Source organism: Cinclus cinclus, chromosome Z (genome assembly GCF_963662255.1).
Source record: "Cinclus cinclus chromosome Z, bCinCin1.1, whole genome shotgun sequence".
NCBI classification, from domain to species: domain Eukaryota; kingdom Metazoa; phylum Chordata; class Aves; order Passeriformes; family Cinclidae; genus Cinclus; species Cinclus cinclus.
The window spans coordinates 21,322,183-21,341,306 of record NC_085084.1 but is presented as its reverse complement, the minus strand read 5'-3'; the positions used below and the strand labels follow the sequence as shown (position 1 = coordinate 21,341,306).

The window sequence follows — 19,124 nt, the reverse complement described above, 5'->3', positions numbered from 1 at the left end:
ACAGTTAATCTACATACAACATTGAGGAATGCAGAACATGCTCTCTGCTGGAGGGGGGGAAGGGTGAGTCCCCTCCAGTGGCAAATGCAAAGGGACAATCACTGCCCAGCCCTCCGGCCGTACCACGGGTACCACAGAACGTTTCCCCAAATTCACCAGCTTCGCCCCCCTTCCCGCCCCGGCCGGCCGGGACACGGCCCCAGGGGCGGGCAGGAAGGCGGCCGGTCCGCTGGGGCCGCGTGTGGTCGGGGACGGCTCCGCCTGCGCCGCCGTCTTTGGTGAGGGTTCGGCCCCGGCATCTCGTGCTGCGGCAGCGCCGCCATGTCGGGCGAGGGCAAAGCGGCGCCTCCCTGACGGGTGAGAGCGAAATGGCGGGCGGAAGGGGCGGGCGGCGGCAGCCATTGCCTGCGGGACGGGTCGGGGCAGGGCGCGGCGGCGGTGGCGGCGGCGGGACGAGGTGAGGCGGCCGTGGTGGGTCTGTGGGGCCGGCTGGGTCTGGGGCGAGCCGGGAGGTGGCCGTGCGGAGGAATAAGGGAGTCTCTGGGGGCTGCAGGCAGCGCATAGTCCCACAGGGAGGGGCGGGCCCACGGCGTGTCCTGCTGGCGCCGTGAAAGATGCCGGGGGCAGGAACAGGACCCCCGCGGGATGTGTGGGAGCGGCTGATTTGTGTAGGAAACTGAATCACAGAATCCTTCGGATTGAGATCCCGCAGTGCAACCCCCCCTGTCAAAACAGAGTCACCTGAAGCAGGCTACAGAGGAACACGTCCAGGTGGGTTTGGGATGTTTCCAAAGGAGTGAGTCGACGACATATGTGGGCAGCTGTTCCAGTCCTCTGCTGTCCTCAGTGGAAAGAAGTTCTCTCTCATGCTGAGGTGGAACTTCTCGTGTTTTAGTTTATGGCCACTACTCCTCATCCTGTTGCTGGGTAGTGCTGAGGAGTCTGTACCATCCTCTTGGCACTTATCTTGGAGATATTTGTGTGTATTAACGTGATCCCCTCTCAGTCTTCTCCAGACTAAACAGGCCCAGATGTCACAGTTTTTCCTTACAAGAGAGATGTTCCAAGGCACGCATCATCTTAGCAGCTGTCACTGGACCCTCTCCAGCAGCACCTTGTCTTTGTACTGAGGAGTCCAGAATTGGACACAGCACTCCAGCCATGTCACACTAGGGCCAGGCAGAACAGAGGGTTGGCAGTTTTCCCCTTTTTCTTTCCAAGCTTAAGACATTCCTGCTCAGCCTGACCTGAAGCAATGTAAAAACCCCCATTAGGCTTGTGGATGGAACACTGACTGGAGTTCCTGCTGGGGAGTATAAACTCAAATAGCAGCTTTTAAATCTGCCCGGGGCATTTATTTCTATTGTTCTGTGTCTGTACATAAATGCAGGTTTATATCTGTGTACTGCACTTCCTGTAGTATAGCAGGAGCATCTGGTGGTGGCAGATGTAATGGAAGTTTTGGATTTAGTTGTAAAATTGTAGTAAGTGAGAAGATCTAGTTCAAGTTTCAGTCTATAGGGCTTGTCATCAGAAATCTGTCTTTTTTTTAAGCAAGTACAGAGTGAACAAGTAAAACTTACTTTGTTCGTTAGCAAAGCAGATCATCTGTTCTGTGTCAAAAAGGAAATCTGACATTCAAAGAATTTGTACATTTGTGCTTAAGAGTTCTTTACCTCTCCTGTGTGTGAGCAGCAGGAGGGATTGTCAGGTGCTGGAAGGGGCTGCCCGGGGAGGTGGTGGAGTCCCTATCCCTGGCTGGACGTGTCACTCAGTGTCATGATGTGGTTGACAAGGTGGTTTGCTTCATAAGTTGGACTTGATTGCAGAGATTTTTCCCATTCTAAATGGTTCTGTGTTTCTGTGAAAGAGAGGGTCTGTAGCCATAAAAAATTAATGGGTTGGGGTCTGGTGTACAGTGTGTGAGGAGGTGGTGAGAGGAGGGAGCTGGAGCTGAAGGGAGTGGTGCCAGGAGGCAGTGGAAGGGGTATTTTGTCCATGGACAAAAAGTGTGAAAGGCAGTGGACAGTGGTGGCTTGCTGGACTGACTGGTGGCTTGCTGGACTGACAGGGGACAGATGAGATGTTTTTAGTGACAGCTGTTCCCTTACAATGCTCTTAGAATTCCAGCTAAAGACAGTGCTGCAGCTAAGAGAAAGAAAATGGTTCAGTGGCAGTTGTCTTTCTTGGTAAATTTGAGATGTAATTTAATGTTTCTTTTAAAAGATACCTCATAGGATCCCCATATGTGCTGTTTCAGTAACTCACTTAGAAATAATCTTTATCCTATTTTGCATATGATGAGGGGCAATGCCAAACTGAGATGCATGTGAAATCCTGAGGTTTGGCAAAGCTTCATCTTCAAAATGCAATGTCCTTGTTGCTTTCAGTAGAACTGCTCAGTTAAAGCAGATAAAAACTGGACAGTTCATAACCCCTAGTTTGACTGTAAATGCCGTTATAGGCTTAAATGGAACAAGTCATGTTTTACTGGTATGGCCTGCACTTCGTTCACTTCTGATTTCATTCAGTCTAGAGGCTGGCACAGCATCAGTGACTGTGGCCCTAAGAATGCAGCTCACGACTAGTGAAGATCTAATTGGTTCCATTTTTCATCTCCAGCTGCTCCATTTGTGTTGGAAACCCTTTGAGGATACACTTTTTTTGCTCAATAGTATTTTAGAGAATTCCTGTTCAGACATGAGAAAAGCCTGTCTTAATGCTGAGAATGATCCAAGTACTGGAAAGGCTGTCCAGAGCTATGGTTGAGTTTCTGTGCCTGAGATGCATTGAGTTAGGAATGGGTTCTCTTCAAACACGTTTGCATCTCTCCTAGTACACAGGAGGACTCTTGGGATGGGTCTTTCCAAGCCTTGGCTCTGAGTTGCTTTTTAGTTCTGTAGGATTTGTATGCTCTGTAAGTACAGGACTTATTTATCTCCAGGGTGTTGCTGCCCTCAGTTTCAACTGGCTTTGTATATAGATTCAATAGGAACAGTTTGGTTGTTGTGCAGTGAACTGGTGCCACGTGCTGTCTCAGTTGTTTGCTAAAGTCTAACCTGGTTCATTTTTGTTAATGCAGAAAAGCAGAGAGTTAACCTGGATGAAGATTTTTTTGCAAAGACTGTGATAAGGTACAGTGCTTCCTTTTTAACATTACAGGGCAGTGATTATTTTCCCCATCAACTTTCTGCTTGCAGTGCTGATCCTGATGGTGTGTTTTGTGGCTTAATTTTGGACCAGAATGTGTGAGTCAGCAGAGGCTGGCACAAACTCTCAGTGAGAACACTAGGAGTAGATTTGTTTCCGTTACCTTGCTACTTATGGGATCCCCAAAGCAACACCTGGGGAGAGGTTCAGTAACAGAGATTTGTTAAACTCAGCCTGTGCTGGAGGATTACTGGCTTACCAGGGGTTATTTTCAGCTGCAAATCACTTGAGTGATTTACGGTCTTCCTTACCAGTCTTCCATTTTTAATCATTTCTCCCAACAAATATTTTTCAAACTCTTTTGAATTCCATAATCTGCTCTGTTTTGGGCATCTTGTTACCATGATGAGTCAGAGTATTAAGAAACCCAAATCAAATTTGCCACGTGGTTGTGCATTTGGTGGTTTTTTTGATAGTGTTCTTCAATGTTCAGGAAGAACTTGGAGAAGGTGGGAATCTGTACACTTTGGCCACCATGTCTGGAATTGGCAATAAACGGATGGCTGGAGAGCCTGGCCCTTCTGCACCTCCAGAGAAGAAGGCAGGGGTTGAAGATTTGGGCACCACTGTGGAGACCATTAAACTTGGTGGTGTTTCTTCAACGGTACATCTTCCTTGCATACCCCCACTCTACCTTCTGTTTTTTTTTTAATCTGGAGGCAAAAATGTCTCAGGGGTCATTATGAGCCCTTCTATGACCTGGCCTGTGTCCCATGTGCCTGTGCCCAGGAGGAGCTGGACATCCGGACCCTGCAGACCAAAAACAGGAAGCTCGCAGAGATGCTTGACCAGCGCCAGGCCATAGAAGATGAGCTGCGGGAGCACATTGAGAAGCTGGAGCGTCGGCAGGCCACCGACGATGCCTCTCTGCTGATCATCAACCGATACTGGAATCAGGTTGGTAGCAGCTTTTGTTACTTCATATGCACTGTTTTCTTGTCTCTCCTGTACAGCTGCACTCCTCTTGTTCACGTCCATTCTTTATCTTGTCTTGGCTTGCCTGTGCCATCATTCAGTTTGATGAAAATATCCGTATCATCCTTAAACGCTTCGACCTGGACCAAGGGCTTGGAGACCTTTTGTCTGAAAGAAAAGCACTGGTGGTGCCAGAACCTGAACCAGACTCAGACAGTAATCAGGAGCGCAAAGATGAGAGGGAACGAGGTGAGGCACCTGTCTGAGGACACTGGGAAAGATGGATTTCACCTGTAGACAATGCTGATGACCGTTTCTAAAGGCTGACAGAGACTGTTTTTTGTGATTATAAAGATAAGTGATATGCTGTCTTGTAGAACACATTTACTTTTTTTTCATCTCTTTATGCTCCCAGGGGAAGGACTGGAGCCAGCATTCTCCTTCCTGGCCACTCTAGCCAGCAGCACCAGTGAGGAGATAGAGTCTCAGCTACAGGAGCGTGTGGAGTCCTCCCGCCGGGCTGTTGCCCAGATTGTGACAATGTATGACAAGCTGCAGGAGAAGCTGGATGTGCTGTCTCACAAGCTGAATAGTGGAGGTATGACCAAGGTGGCAGGTATTCAAGAAAGCTTATCTGCCTCCACCTTAGACTTGATCTTGCATTGTAGACATTAAGGCATAGTCCTTCTCATGTGCATTTATTTTGCAAAATTAATTTGTTTGGCTTTCTAAACTCTTGTTGTCAAAATCTCTACTAAAGGACCATGTGCCAGACGTGCGTTGTAGTTACCTCGGTATTTGAATGCTGAAGGCTCTGCCCAGCATGTTGGGCTAAGAACCAGCTTGTTTTTGCCAGCACTGTGTTCATGTGCCTGAGAAGTCAGAGAGCACAGTTGAACCTTATCAGCCAGTTGTCCTTAGCCACCACATAAAAGGCTTCAGACTTAAAAGTAAAGAAGTGAAATCAGCACTGCAAACTGATGTTGCAATTTGGTAGAAGGTGTAGGAATAACCAAGTGCTCAGTTTGCACTGAGTTCTGAGCAAAATTGTACTCAACTAATGATGTGCCTAATGTAGCTGTCCGTTTTGAATGTAGCAGAATTCTGCAGAGAAACCCAAATGACCAGCAAATTAATGTAGGAGATTCACTTCACACTCAAATGACTGCTCAAAAAGTTTAATTAGCTTAAGGTTAGAATTTTTAATCTTTTGAACAAAACCTTGAGTGGAGTATCAGCTCATGCTCGCTGTGCCTTCTGTGTGTTCTGACCAAGTCTGGCATTGGTGTAGGGAAATGTTGCTGTCCTTGGCTGGCAGTCATCAACTGTTGTAGTTTTGACATTGGTGCCATGTGAGCCTGCTCTCAGGTGCTCTAGTTTCACTCGTCATCCGGGTGCTGCGGTTGTCACAGGGTGTGATGGTGTGTTGGCCTGGTGTATCATCCCAGACCACCTGTTGTAGCAGGTTTGTGCATGAATTTGGGCAACATTCAGGTGTCCTTGGGTTCCAAGGGCATGCTCTGGGTTGCTGGTGCTGACAAAGCTGACACATCTCTGGTCTGAGGGGATGGCCTTTGGGTCAGAAATGTGCAGCCTCGTTAAACTGCAGAGCCTTTTGCTTATGGATTGCGAGTCAAAGCTCTCTGTGGATGGAGATCAGGCCCTCAGGAACCACCTGTACAGTAAACTGAAGTGGTACAGTAAGCTGAAGTTAATTTCAGAAATCTCCTTTTCTGTTTTCTTTTTTTCTCTCTTTGCTGTTCAGGAATTAAAACCAGTGTTCCTTGATTTCTATTAATTTCCTTTTCTTTGTGCACCTTTCAGATATTTCACTGATGGAAGAAGCAGTAGTGGAACTGAATTCCTACCTGTCGCACGAGAATGGACAGCTGCAGGAACTGGCTGACGTTCTTCAGGAGAAGCACAGAGTCATGTCTCAGGAGGTATAAAAGGGAGGGAGAAAGAAATCTGCTTTGGGGTCCTGCTTAGCATAATTTACAGTTACCGTAATTTGCAAAGCAGCTTATTTCCTTGAAGAGGCATAAAAGCAACATGGTTTGAAAGTTACAGAAAGGGTTGTTATGGAGAGCTGTACATAGATTTTCTGTGTAAATCAGATTGATTTGTGTGTTACTTCACTAAAGGAAAGGATATAAGCAAGTCAGTGAGCTGAATGGATTTAACTTCTAAAGAAAATGGAAGAGCAGAAGACCTGGGGGAGGTGATGCTGAGGTGGCTGTGTAGACACATGGAGATGACATCCCTGTCATTATGAATTCCTTGGTTTCTCTGTGTCATTTGATAGCGGAAGGATACCAGTTACAAGATGATCCCAGTTATTGAAGGATTCACATTATTAGCAGCTTTTGTTTGAGAGATTTCAGTTAATTTAAAAATTATTATTCATGTGATAACACTAATGTTATTAATGTTAATGCTGGTCTTGCTCAATGTTAGTCCTCTGGACACTTAAGTGGTCTGTAGAGCAGATGGGCATAGGGATTGGAAAGATTAAAATCAAAGAAGCCTTTGAATAAGATGAGGTGGCTGCCTCTAGTCTGCCAGATATTACCACCTTCCCACTCTTTCTCCATTTTCAGTTTTGTCGTTTTTTGTTTTCTTTTTTACTGTCTTGGGATTTCGCCACTGTAAAATTCAGGACAGTTCATTGAATAGTCTGTCATTACAGGAAAAGATGAAAAGCACATGATGAATAAGAGAGCAATGACTCCTGAGCATCCTCAGGAAAAGCTGATTCTGTGCAATATGCTGGCTGAAGTACTTCTTTGATTGCAGTTCTCCAAGCTGCAAGAGAGGGTGGAGACAGCAGAATCCCGGGTGTCTGTCCTGGAGACCATGATTGATGACCTTCAGTGGGACATTGACAAGATCCGCAAGAGGGAGCAGAGACTCAACCGCCACCTGGCTGATGTCCTGGAGCGAGTAAGCACTGCCCTGCTGGCCAGGAGACCTGGGAAGTGGGGGTAGTGTTGGATGGGGGTGGGACATCCTCTATGGGACTGTGAGAGCTGAGAACATGCAGTGGGTCTTGGATCTGCTGCATCACTCTTGCCAGTGTTTCACTGGGTCTTGAGGAAATCTCTTGCATTTTTTTGCAGGTAAATTCCAAAGGCTACAAGGTGTATGGAGCTGGTAGCAGCCTCTATGGAGGAACAATCACCATTAATGCCCGTAAGGTAAGGTCAGGAGCTTGGTTGTACGCAAGGAGAAGAATAGAGTCAAGGAGAACAATGGCCACGATTTGAGCAGAATTTAGATACTTTAGATTCATGTGCAATAAATCTGGGTGACTCTGGGAAAGCCATTTTGTCTGTGTATGAGTTTCCTACTTAAAAAAACACCTGGTGGAATTAGGCTCAGTCTCACTTAGTCAAACTACCTCACTGCTCAGTCTGTAATTGCTGTTACTGCATGAACAGATAGTTCATTAATACTCTCAGGAGACACATTAACACTAGGATTTACAAGCATTTTATCCCAACAGTTTGAGGAGATGAATGCAGAGTTGGAAGAGAATAAAGAGCTTGCTGGGAATCGCCTTAATGAATTGGAAGAACTACGTCAGGATCTTGAGGAAGTAACAGCACAGAATGAAAAGCTCAAGGTGAGACATCCATAGCCTTGTGAGAATGAAAGTGTTCTGTCTAGTGGGCTGCCCTCAGCTTTGCAGTGCTGTGTCTGCAGAAAGCCTTATTAGTAGTGTCTGTTCTGAGCTGCTCTTTAGCTGTGTTACACTTGCTGCAGGTACAATTCGGTGAGTCCATGGCTTCAGTTGCAGTTCAGTGCGTTGGTGACACCGTGTGGCCACCGCTGGAAATTTTAATGGTTTCCTGTCCGTGTCCCGTTCTGATCTTTGAGTCCATTTTAACCATGTCTGGTGAAAACTTTTCACCTCTTTACAAGTAGTGATCTTTCTTCCACCTTCCTCCTGCCCTGTGCAAATGGAACCAGAGAAAATAAACAATCAGGGAAGTTGTGTGGGGAGAGAGTCAATGAGTTTAATGTCTTGCCCAGTGTGGGAATGGACAGATAGGAAACAGCCTATGCATTTGTGATGTTTCAAAGGTGGCAACACAAGAAGCTGTGACTCTGTGGTTGATAAGCATATGGGGGGGAGAATAATCAAATTGTCATCCTAGTGATCAGTGCCAGTTATAAGAAATGTCAGTCTTGATAACCTAAATCCAGAGATCTGATGCTGGGAACTGTTTTGAGGCACCTCTGAATTTTGTTTATCCACAGGAATTTGTTTAGGAATTTGTTTAGCTTGCAACATTTTTTTCCCCCCTAATTCCTTTTAAGCTGAATGTATGTATAGACATGTCTGTTTCACTGCTGCTAGTCACAATCATTTGCTAACGATTTTCTAGGAATTCAGTTCTGTACCTCTGGATTTTTTTTTCATTTCTCTTTCTCTCAGTCATTGTGTCTTAGTAAAAGGCAAACATAATGCCTACTTGCATGTGCATTTTCTCTGTTCTCTCAAACTCTTTTGTAAAAGCATCCATCTTTATTGATCTGGGTGATTGCGATTTATTATGTTTTCCAAGTTCATATCTTGGAGAGAAACTCTCTTTCAGGACCCAGGAATCAAAAACTTCCATCATATGCTTGCACAAGAGAAGCAGCCTTGTTCATGCAGAGAACACAGAAGCTTTTTAAAACCAGTACTGAAGCATATCCCTTGGACCTACTTCACAGCAATGCTGTTAAAGTTCTGGTTTTGTCTTTGCTTGTGGCATCTTGATTCACTGTTCTTCTGTCTTGAGAGACAGAAACCAAAGGCAAGAGCATAATTTTTCGTGTTGTGGCATTTTCTTGTGTCCTAACTAGGTTGAGCTGCGACGAGCAGTGGAAGAGGCTGTGAAGGAGACCCCGGAATATCGCTGCATGCAGTCACAGTTTTCTGTTTTGTATAATGAGAGTCTCCAGCTGAAGGCACATCTTGACGAGGCCCGCACACTGCTTCATGGTACCCGTGCCACACACCAGCGTCAGGTGGAACTGATCGAGGTAACACCTCTGCTCTGTCAGCCTGTAGTGCCTGTAGTGCCACTGACCATCATGGCTGGGTCTTTGTGCCTCTGCAAATGCTCAGGAAATTGACGTTTCTGGCAATAATTCAAGCTGTGGTAACTTGTCATGATGAAGTGAGAGATACTCCAGGTTCAAAGCACCAAGTTGTATTTCCTTTTTGTTCCTCAGAGAGATGAGGTCAGCCTTCACAAGAAGCTGCGCACTGAGGTGATTCAGCTGGAGGACACCCTGGCACAAGTCCGCAAAGAATATGAGATGTTGAGGATAGAGTTTGAACAGACGCTTGCTGCCAATGAGCAAGCAGGTATGGTGTTCTGCTGTGCCTGAAAACAAACACCACCTACCCACTAATGTCCATAAGGGGTTACAGTGCACTAGAACACCTGGGTTGATTCTTTGTTGCTGTTAAATACTTGTTCTGGCAGGTTTCTTCATCTCAAAAAACAAAGCTCTCCACCTGTTTTATTGGGAGGCCAGTTCCATGTTACCTGACTTCTTTCTAGATAGTGCATAATAGATAACATTTTGTTAACAATTTGGTTTATATTGCGGGATATTTTGCGTTATTAAAAATTACTTTCTAGGGAGAATTCATTTCCAAGTCTGTAAGGATAATCTAAATAGCAAAGCAGTAATTCTTAAATTCATCAGAGGAAATAAATTACTTCTGAAATAGCATTTAAATCAGATTTCTTTTGTAACATGACACACTTCCCTTAGGATCATGGATATAAAAACAATGTTGAGTGGGAACTTAGGATTCTGAATTTGCAAGGACTTATGGTTGCATACAAAACTGGCATGACTTTTTTTGTGCAAGCGTTTTGTGTTGCTCTGTTGTGTGGCAGAATGGTAATAGTCTTATTTTGTTCTTTGTCATTTTCAGTTAGCTTGTTCTCCATTTCCATGGAAGTCCTCAAGAAGGTTGATGGAAGTTTGGTTTGTTACAGAGGTGTTGCTGTTTTTGCAGGCCCAATAAATCGGGAGATGCGTCACCTCATCAGCAGCCTCCAGAATCACAACCACCAGCTGAAGGGAGAGGTGTTGAGATACAAGCGCAAACTGAGAGAGGCCCAGTCTGACCTGAGCAAGGTAGTACAGCAGGAAATGCCAGAAAAGAGGGGAAAGTCCTAGGAGTAGGGGAAATGCTTTGTCACCCTTTTCAGCAACATCAACCTTTCTGATATGCTGTGCAGGATGCAGTGCAATTTTATGTGGAGCTCTGCACTCTGCTGCTTACTTTGACCAAATGAATTCTCTTCCTTTGTAGCTGTGTAGTGCTCCATGGAAAGGGGGCATGGGAGCATGGATCTGGAAGACATGGGAGAAGGGGGTAAGGAAGACTCCTGGCTCAGAACTTAAATGTTTGTTTTCTTGGTCATCTCTCTTGCTGTTCCATGCCAGATCCGCTCTCGCAGTGGCAGTGCTCTCCTCCAGTCCCAGTCCAGCACTGAAGACACAAAGGAGGAACCTACAGAGGTCAAGCAGGAGCCTGATGATCCTTCTGCCCAAGTGTCTGTTCCCAAGGCTGCTTCTGAAGATATTAATGAAATGAAAGCCAGGAGAGATGAAGAGGAACGGGAGCGGGAGAGACGGGAAAGGGAGAGGGAACGAGAGAAGGAAAAGGAGAAGGAGAAAGAAAGAGAACGAGAAAAAGAGAAGGAGAAGGAAAAGGAACGAGAACGGGAAAAGCAGAAGCAGAAGGAATCTGAGAAGGAGAGAGAATCCAAAGAGAAGGAGAAAGGGAAGCATGAAGATGGAAGAAAGAAGGAGGCTGAAGTGATCAAGCAGCTGAAGGCTGAGCTCAAGTAAGAGTTGCTGTTTTTCCCTTTCCTTTGGGAACAGTTCCAAGCCTGGTGTGTTCACATGTTCATGCTTTCATGAGATCGGCATCACTGAAGTTTGGAGCTAAGAGAGTTAGTTTCTTGACAGCCTCTGAATCTGATTGTGATATAGTCAATGTAGCAGTTTTTCCTGCAATAGCCTAAAGCATGAATTACCAAACCAGATACTTCATGGTGTGGGTCAAGTAATGTTGGATTTGTTGTTGTCATAACAACAGCATAAAAGTTCACAACAGCATAAAAGTTCACAGCAGCAGGTTATTAATAGAGGACACAGCAGTGTTCCTGCTCCTAGATGGTTCCCAAAGCAGAGCTGGATAGCTTGTAGCTTATTATTAGGATACATATTTTATCTCCACCTCACTTCTTGCTTTTCAGCCCATGTGTCTGAACATGTTTCTTTTCCATCCTGTACTCAGCTGCACCAGTCTTCCAGCCTGCGTTCAGATATGATACCAGGATATGATGAGCCACCAATTACTCCATATCCATGTGGGAATTGAGAGAGTATTGCCAGGTTCTCGTGCTGGCTGTGTAGCAGTATGGCTTTGCTGATGTGTTCTCACCCTGGTCTGTTTTCCTTTCCTCAGGAAGGCCCAGGAAAGCCAGAAGGAGATGAAACTGTTGCTAGATATGTACCGTTCTGCCCCTAAAGAGCAGAGAGACAAAGTGCAGCTGATGGCAGCTGAGAAGAAGGCAAAAGCTGAGGTATTTGTAATTTCTCTCCATTATTTCTTTTTACTGTGTTACTTAAACTTCTTTTCAGATACTCTGCAGCAGAACTGTGTTGTTTCTATCTTCAGAACTAAGGATTGTTAGTTTTCTCATCTTTATCACTTACACATTGGAGTGGTCTGGAGATAAACAGGGGCTAGTTGCTAGTGCAGGCACACACACAATAATCTAGGTTCATAAGCACAGACCCTTTTGCAGATCCCTTAAGTAACAGCATGTCCCTCTCTTTGGGGCCCCTGTGGTGCCAGGCCCCTCTTAACCTTCTTCACAAGCAGTCTCACCTGTAGGGAGCATTTACTTTGTGCAGCACACATACATGGGGTAAAGAGATGGATTATTAGATTACACACTGATACTTAAGAAGATGTGTAACAAAAAGATACAAGAAGATAGGACAGGACAGGATGTGATTATCATGTGCAAGGCTGAGCCAGACAGTACAAATATGTGCTGACTGCCCATATTTTCCTTTGGCCTGGCTCCTTATATACCCTTCTCTGTCAAACCCAAATTTGTTCATCCTTGATCTCCATTTCCCTACACATTGTTTCTGGATTTGAACAGCTCTTGATTCCCAGAGCTCAGGAGCTCTCCCAGTTCAGGAGCCATTTCTGGTTTACAGTGTCATCAGTTACAAAGTCCCAAGCTGATCTTCCTGGAAGTGGTTTCTTGGAAGCCTATTAGCTGTTGTGACTGGACAGATTTGCTTCCTCTCTTTGTCTCTGTGTTTGTTTTGTCAGGTTTGCATCTCTGTATTTTGCTTTGGGTTTCCTCCTTCTCCCACACTCAGATAACCTCAATGAAAAAAATGAAAATGAACATTTTCACACTCTCATGTGCTCTCATCAGTTAGTGTGATTGACCAGGTTTCATTCTCATCACTGCCTCTCTTATAATTTGTCTGCAAAGCTTGTGTCTCTGTATGTTTTATTTTACCTTCTCTTTTTGCTGTTATCTCCTTCTTGTATGGAAAAAGGTCCTTGACCAGATGCACTTAAAGGAGCAGATGCTCTCTGTCTGCATACCCATACATGTACAATTGCAAAAGACTGATAAAAGATGCTGTGAAATTTTCAAAGGTGTGGAAGTCAAAATCTTGGGCTTACAGCCCATCTCAGTGGTACATCTGCCTGTAATACTCTGTCAAAATTATATGGGAGATTTTTGCCATGCTTTGAGGGCAGTCCTGAGTGTTTCAGAGAATTTTGGAGAAAACAGGCTCTTAACAATGCTCAAGGTGCATCCTTTGTTTGTGTCTTTTCTGGCTGCTTCTTGTAGCTTGAAGAACTGAGGCAGAGGGTGAAAGAATTGGAAGACAAGGAAAAAAAGGAGAGTAAAAAGATGGCTGATGAGGATGCCCTCCGCAAGATCCGAGCAGTGGAGGAACAGATTGAATATTTACAGAAGAAACTTGCCATGGCTAAGCAGGTGAGAAGTTTCTGATGAATTCTCTTTTGGCTGAAGCAACTGTGAAGGAGCTGCTTTCAGGTTATGTCCAGGGAGGGAGAAGGATTTTATATCTGTATGGGCCAGAGATGGGAGTTGTATCCTAGTTTACCAGAAGGACAGAAAACAAGCAAAAGAACCACTAACAAAATAACCCCCTCCACCCTCAGCTCCAGGGTACCACAGGCAGTCCATGGTGGAAAATGTTTAATAACAATTAAACATTAAATAAACAATTAAACATGTGGCCTTGGTGACGCACACAAGAGGACAAATGGCTTTATTCAGCCATTAGGGGTTAGGATTACGATTTCTTTTTAGGAGTTATCTCCTCAGTTCATCAAATGAATATGTTTGCCTGGAACTGGTACGTACCTTCTGCTAAAAAAAGGCTCAGTCCAGTGAGAGAGCAGGACCACCTCAGCAGGGTGGAGGCAAGACATTGAATTGACACATACTTTTTTAGAATTCGGATTCTTGTTATTGTAGAGCAGAGCTGCTCTCCCTTGTCAATGCTGAAGTGGCCAAAGTGAGTTTAAGAAGCTAGGCAGCCTGTTAGTTGGAAGGTGCTAAGCTGTCCACATGTAGAATTTTTGGCTTGGTGTATCTGGCAGCTGTTCAGCTCCTGGGAATTGGGAGAATTGGAATTCTGTCCCAACTCTGGCAGTGGCTGTGTCAAAGCTGATCCTGACATGCAAAAAAAGAGATAGGCGACCCCACCTTCAAATTCAGAGTATCACTGCTGTGGTGTAGATTTGTACGGAATATGTTTTTCTGGTTGTTGGGATGATAATGTTCCCTAACTCCAAGAATCTCCCTCCATCTTCACTGGGTTTCAAGTCTCTGAACAAAATTTTCAGGCTCACTATGGGGGATCTAGGGGACAGTTTGGCCAGAGCCTGTGATTCTTTTGCAGGAGGAAGAGGCCCTGCTTTCAGAAATGGATGTCACAGGCCAAGCCTTTGAAGACATGCAAGAGCAGAACATCCGCCTGATGCAGCAGCTGCGGGAGAAGGATGATGCCAACTTCAAGCTGATGTCAGAACGTATCAAGTCCAACCAGATCCATAAACTGCTAAAAGAGGAAAAGGAGGAGCTGGCAGACCAAGTTTTGACACTGAAAACACAGGTAATGTGGAAAAAGGAGAGGAGACAAGAGCTCATGGGGAAGGTGGAGGTACTGTGGGTTATCTGTTTTAGGCAGCTGTGCAGAACTGTTTTCTCGCTCCCCTACTGAGGAGAAGGGGAAAGAATCAGAATGGACAGAGTGAGAAAACGGGTGAGATGATATAAAGGCAGTATAACAGTTAAAGCAAAGATGTCCATACAAGCGAAACAATAAATTAATTAATTACTTCCTGAGGCAGGCAGGAAGGCAGAGCTTCATCATATATCTTATTTAATAAACACAGCTCTGAACATCCTCCCACTTCCTCCTTTCCACCAGCTGTTATTGCTGAGCACAGCAGTGTAGAGTATGGAACACCTCTTGGGCCAGCTGGATCAGCTGGCCTGGTTGTGTGGCATCTCAGCTTCTTGGGCACCCTCAACCTACATGCTGGTAGGCAGTATGAGAGACAGGTCTTGGCGCTGTGTGAGTACTGCTCAACAACAGCTAAAACAGTGCTGTGTTACTGACAATGTTTTGCTCCAAAATGCAAAACGTAGCAGTGTGTGAGCTGCTCTGAAGAGAATTAACTATCCTCACCAAAATCAGTCCAGAATACAATGTTCCTCTCGCCAGCCTAGGAATGCATCAGGCTTCAAAGGGGCCTGTCTTTGTAAGAAACTGAGACTGCTGTATGAGCATTAAAATGTCCTGTGGGTTCACTGCCATGGAGAGCAGATGGGTGAGGAAAAGTGGGAAGTTCTTGTCCTGTTGGAATGGTACTTTTACCTGTATATTCTAACTATACCTGTATATATTGGTAACAAACAGGAGGAGTTGGAAACAGTGGTTCAGTGTGAACTGCCTCAGACACAGGGACAGACTGGGAGAAGAGATCACTGAGAACACTGGAACAGAGAAATACTTGTTGATTCTGGCAGATTAGAGGCTGGATGTGACCCAGCAGTGCATGCTGGGAACCCAGAAAGCCAACTGCATCCTGGGCTGCATCCAAAGCAGCATGGGCAGCCAGCTGAGAGAGGGGATTCTGCCTCTCTACTCTGGCCTCCTGAGACCCCTGCTGCAATGCTGCATCCAGCTCTGGGTTCCTCAGCACAGGAAAGACACATGGACCTGTTGGAGGGAGTACAGAGGAGCCTATAAAGATGATAGAAATGGGCATTTCTGCTACAAGAACAGGCTGAGAGAGATGGCATTGTTTAACATGGAGAAGAGAAGACTCTGGGGAGACTTAATTGCAGCCTTCCAGTACCTGAAGAGGGTTTAGAAGAAGGAGGGAGAGGAATTTCTTATATGAGCATATAGTGACAGGACAAGAAGCAGTGGTTTTAAATTGAAAGAGGGCAAACTTAGATTAGATATTAGGAAGAAATTGTTTTTGTTTGAGGTGGTGAGGCACTGCTAGAGGTTGCCCAAAGCAGTCATGGATGCCCCCATCCCTGGAAGTATTCAAGGCCAGGCTTGGATGGGGTTTTGACAAATGTTCCTTAGTGGAAGTTATCTCAGGGAGGCTGAGACTTGATGATCTTATAAGATTCCTTCCAATCCAGGCCATTCTGTGACTCTGCATCTTGTCACCCTTGGAACCACTGTGGAACTGTTCACTCCCTTGCAGCAAGTCTTTAATCCATTGTCCAAGAATTAAGACATCTTTATTGCAAATATTTGACTGCTGTGTTTTAAAGTGTTGCCCAGAGAGATCTGGATATGGCTCTCTGGATAGAGGCACAGCTGTTCAGGGAGAAAAAGGCAAGCTGAAGGTGTGCTTCTTGGTGATGGGGAAGCAGGATAGTGTTAATCTGCAGCTTGAATGACAGCTCTGAAGACCCACAGAGCATACATTCATTCCTTCTGTACCTCCTATGTCCCTTTCCAAGGTGGATGCCCAGCTGCAGGTTGTACGTAAGCTGGAGGAGAAGGAACACCTACTGCAGAGCAGTATTGGAACAGGAGAGAAGGAGTTGGGTCTGCGAACACAGGCCCTGGAAATGAACAAACGCAAGGTGAGTGATGCCCTTCATTTCCTCTTGGGTTGTGAGGTGGAGCTGCTGCCCTGTGGGAGGCCTAGGAGGCTCTGAGCTCTCACTGGCATTACAGAACCTGGTATTCCCTGGTTTTGGATGAGTATATCAGAAGGCTGAGGAATCTTGGAAAGAATTGTGATTAAAGTACTAGAGACAGATGTTTTCCTTTGATAAGGAGAAGCAGGTCATACATGTTTCTGTGAAACCTATGGTGAAGAAAGACAGCAGCAAGATGAAGGTAACTAGGCTCAAAGCTTTTGTAGGAAAGATGTGATGATAAGCAGAAGGAAAATACAGCTGGGGAATGTGACCACTTTTAACAAATGCATAAAAGCAATAAAATACTGGTGTGTTACCAGTAGAATAAGACTAAATCTTATAGCTGATACTGCCTTTGTTGTTAAGTTTTAGTAGAAATGCAGAGATTACATTATAATGCGGAGAAAGGAAAGCAGGAATATCACTGTGAAGAGGAGCTGGGGAGAATTCAGCAATGTCACCTATGCTTAATAGGACAATTTGTGGTATTAAGGGTGTTTGGTTTTAAAGTTACGAGAGAACTGGTGAAGAGAGAAGATTGTTAGAAATAGGTATCTTGCAGTTCTGTCTAGCTCAGCTATAGAACTGCCTCTAAACAATTCAGTAGAGAAAATGTGGAAGCTGGAAGGCTGAAAATATGTTAAGGGAAATAGATGTTTCTTAGTGCTTTTCTAAGTGATGTGCTTTGCAGCATGCCAAGGTTTGGCTCTACCCAAAGGAATCATGAAGCTAAAGGATTAGAACTTGGTGATAATGAGGTAATAACAAGGAACTAGAAATCACCAGAGCTGTTCTTCTGTGTTTGGTCTTTATACACTGGTTTTCTTTCTCAGGCCATGGATGCAGCCCAGCTTGCAGATGATCTGAAGGCCCAGCTAGAACTGGCTCAGAAGAAATTACATGATTTTCAGGAGGAGATTGTGGAAAACAGAGTAACTAGAGAGAAAGAGATGTTCAACTTCAAAAGGGCTGAGGTACATATCCTATGCACAGTCCTTCAAGATCTGTATGCTTTAGTGTGCTTATCCTTGTACTTTGAGATTGCAGAGGATTTCAGCTAAACTGCTCTTGATGTCCAGTTTCACTTTGATTTTGGCTTCATCAGATCTTGGCTCTTTCACATTATATCCACTGATAACTGACAATACTTGTGGCATCAGATGATCATGTTGTCCCTTTGATTATAGGGGATGAACTATGGGTGGCATGACTTAGCCAGGTGCATGTTCTCTTTAGTCCCTGAAGAAAGTGACAGAGAATGTACTGCTCCTTCACTTAGTCTCCTGTTTTATGCAGGAAGATATTTCTAGGTTACGCAGGAAGCTGGAGACCACAAAGAAGCCTGACATGGTTCCCAACTGTGATGAGATCCTGATGGAGGAAATCAAGGATTACAAGGTGAGTATCTGTCTGTGTCTGTCAACTTCCCTTTTTACTTGAGTCAGAAGGAGTGTAGGCACACTTTCAGTATCTGACATCTCTTGTGTGTACTCTGGCACTGAAGAAACCACATTGTCCTTCTGAGGAATGGAAGGACCTTCATCTTGATACATCTCTGAACACAGCAGGTGGGCTGCAGGACCCCTCACAGCTGTGTGTGTGTGTGTGTGTGTGTGTGTGTTGCAGGCCCGTCTGACTTGCCCATGCTGCAACATGCGCAAGAAGGATGCGGTGCTCACCAAGTGCTTCCACGTCTTCTGCTTCGAGTGCGTGAAGACACGCTACGACACCCGGCAGCGCAAGTGCCCCAAGTGCAATGCAGCCTTCGGGGCCAATGACTTCCACAGGATCTACATCGGCTGAAGTGCTCCCAGAGGCTCTGCTGTGCTGAGCCAGCCTCCCTCCCTCTCTGGCAGCTTCTGCCACCTAAGTGCAGTGTCCTCTGAGAACTGTGTTCAGGCTCTTGGTGAAAACACACTCTGGATCTTCCTTTCTTTCCTGGCCCTGTCCCTTTGGTCTTGCCCTCAGTTTTTGTGTGCTCTTTGTGCCCGAGAGGAAGTTTCCCATCCCTTGCTTTCACACTGCCAAGGTGGGAACATGCAACTGAAGTGCTGCCTTGGGATGGAAGCTAGGCTGCAGCAGAGATTAGTGAAAGCTTTATTTGAGGGATCTGCTTTGGATGCTAATTAAATTTCATCAGGGGATGGCATTACTCCTGGGAGGGAAGAGTTTCCCAGTTAGCAGGCTAAATAGAGGCCAAGGGACTGAATCTGTAGACTCACTGGAGCATCTCCTTGTGTATCTTCCTGAGTCAAGGCAAGAGCCCCTGCAGGCTCATGCGCTAGGAAACATCCTCCCTAGCTCCAGACAAATACATCTAAATATCCAGAGGAGGAGGAAGGAGAGGTCTTGGAGACCCTTAGAAAATAGCGTTCCACTGATGGGCCTTGGTTGATGTTCTCACCTTCCCCTAGGCTGAGGCATTGCTGTCATTATCCTTCTCAGAAAAGGATTTTCAGCAGTTCCTTTGATGCAACTTTACCACAAAGATTAATCTTGTTATGCACAAATTCGTATTAAAGCTGTTGTTTTGTTTATTGTTTCTTTATTTTTCTTTATTTTCAAGGTTCTCTTGCCTCTGGTACTATCTGTCCTCCCATCCTTTGTCCAGTTATTGGAAACATTTCTCACAAGCTTTAAACTTCTACAGTAAAGACACTTAATTTCTTCCTTCCTCTGCTTTCAAAACATGCTCAACTAGAACAACTTTTTTCCCTTTGGCTC

General features: G+C 45.2%; 1 protein-coding gene across 5 annotated transcripts; it reads left to right on the top strand.

The window, feature by feature from the left end:
• Positions 1–248: 248 nt before the first annotated feature.
• Positions 249–18,937, top strand: RNF20 (ring finger protein 20). Of its 5 annotated transcripts, none has more exons than XM_062513542.1 (21): positions 249–357; positions 3,083–3,134; positions 3,644–3,814; positions 3,940–4,107; positions 4,227–4,374; positions 4,541–4,723; positions 5,950–6,068; positions 6,922–7,068; positions 7,245–7,322; positions 7,631–7,750; positions 8,980–9,159; positions 9,352–9,487; positions 10,154–10,275; positions 10,588–10,991; positions 11,618–11,735; positions 13,041–13,190; positions 14,125–14,337; positions 16,215–16,340; positions 17,234–17,374; positions 17,697–17,798; positions 18,027–18,937. In XM_062513542.1, exons 3-21 carry the CDS (start codon positions 3,686–3,688, stop codon positions 18,201–18,203), a joined length of 2,961 nt encoding a protein of 986 aa, XP_062369526.1. In that variant the 5' UTR covers positions 249–357; positions 3,083–3,134; positions 3,644–3,685; the 3' UTR covers positions 18,204–18,937. The 5 variants fall into 5 exon arrangements, with proteins under 5 accessions (XP_062369526.1, XP_062369522.1, XP_062369523.1 ...); XM_062513538.1 differs by having other exon boundaries at positions 10,070–10,275; XM_062513539.1 differs by having other exon boundaries at positions 3,627–3,814; positions 10,070–10,275.
• The last annotated feature ends 187 nt before the right edge of the window (positions 18,938–19,124 follow it).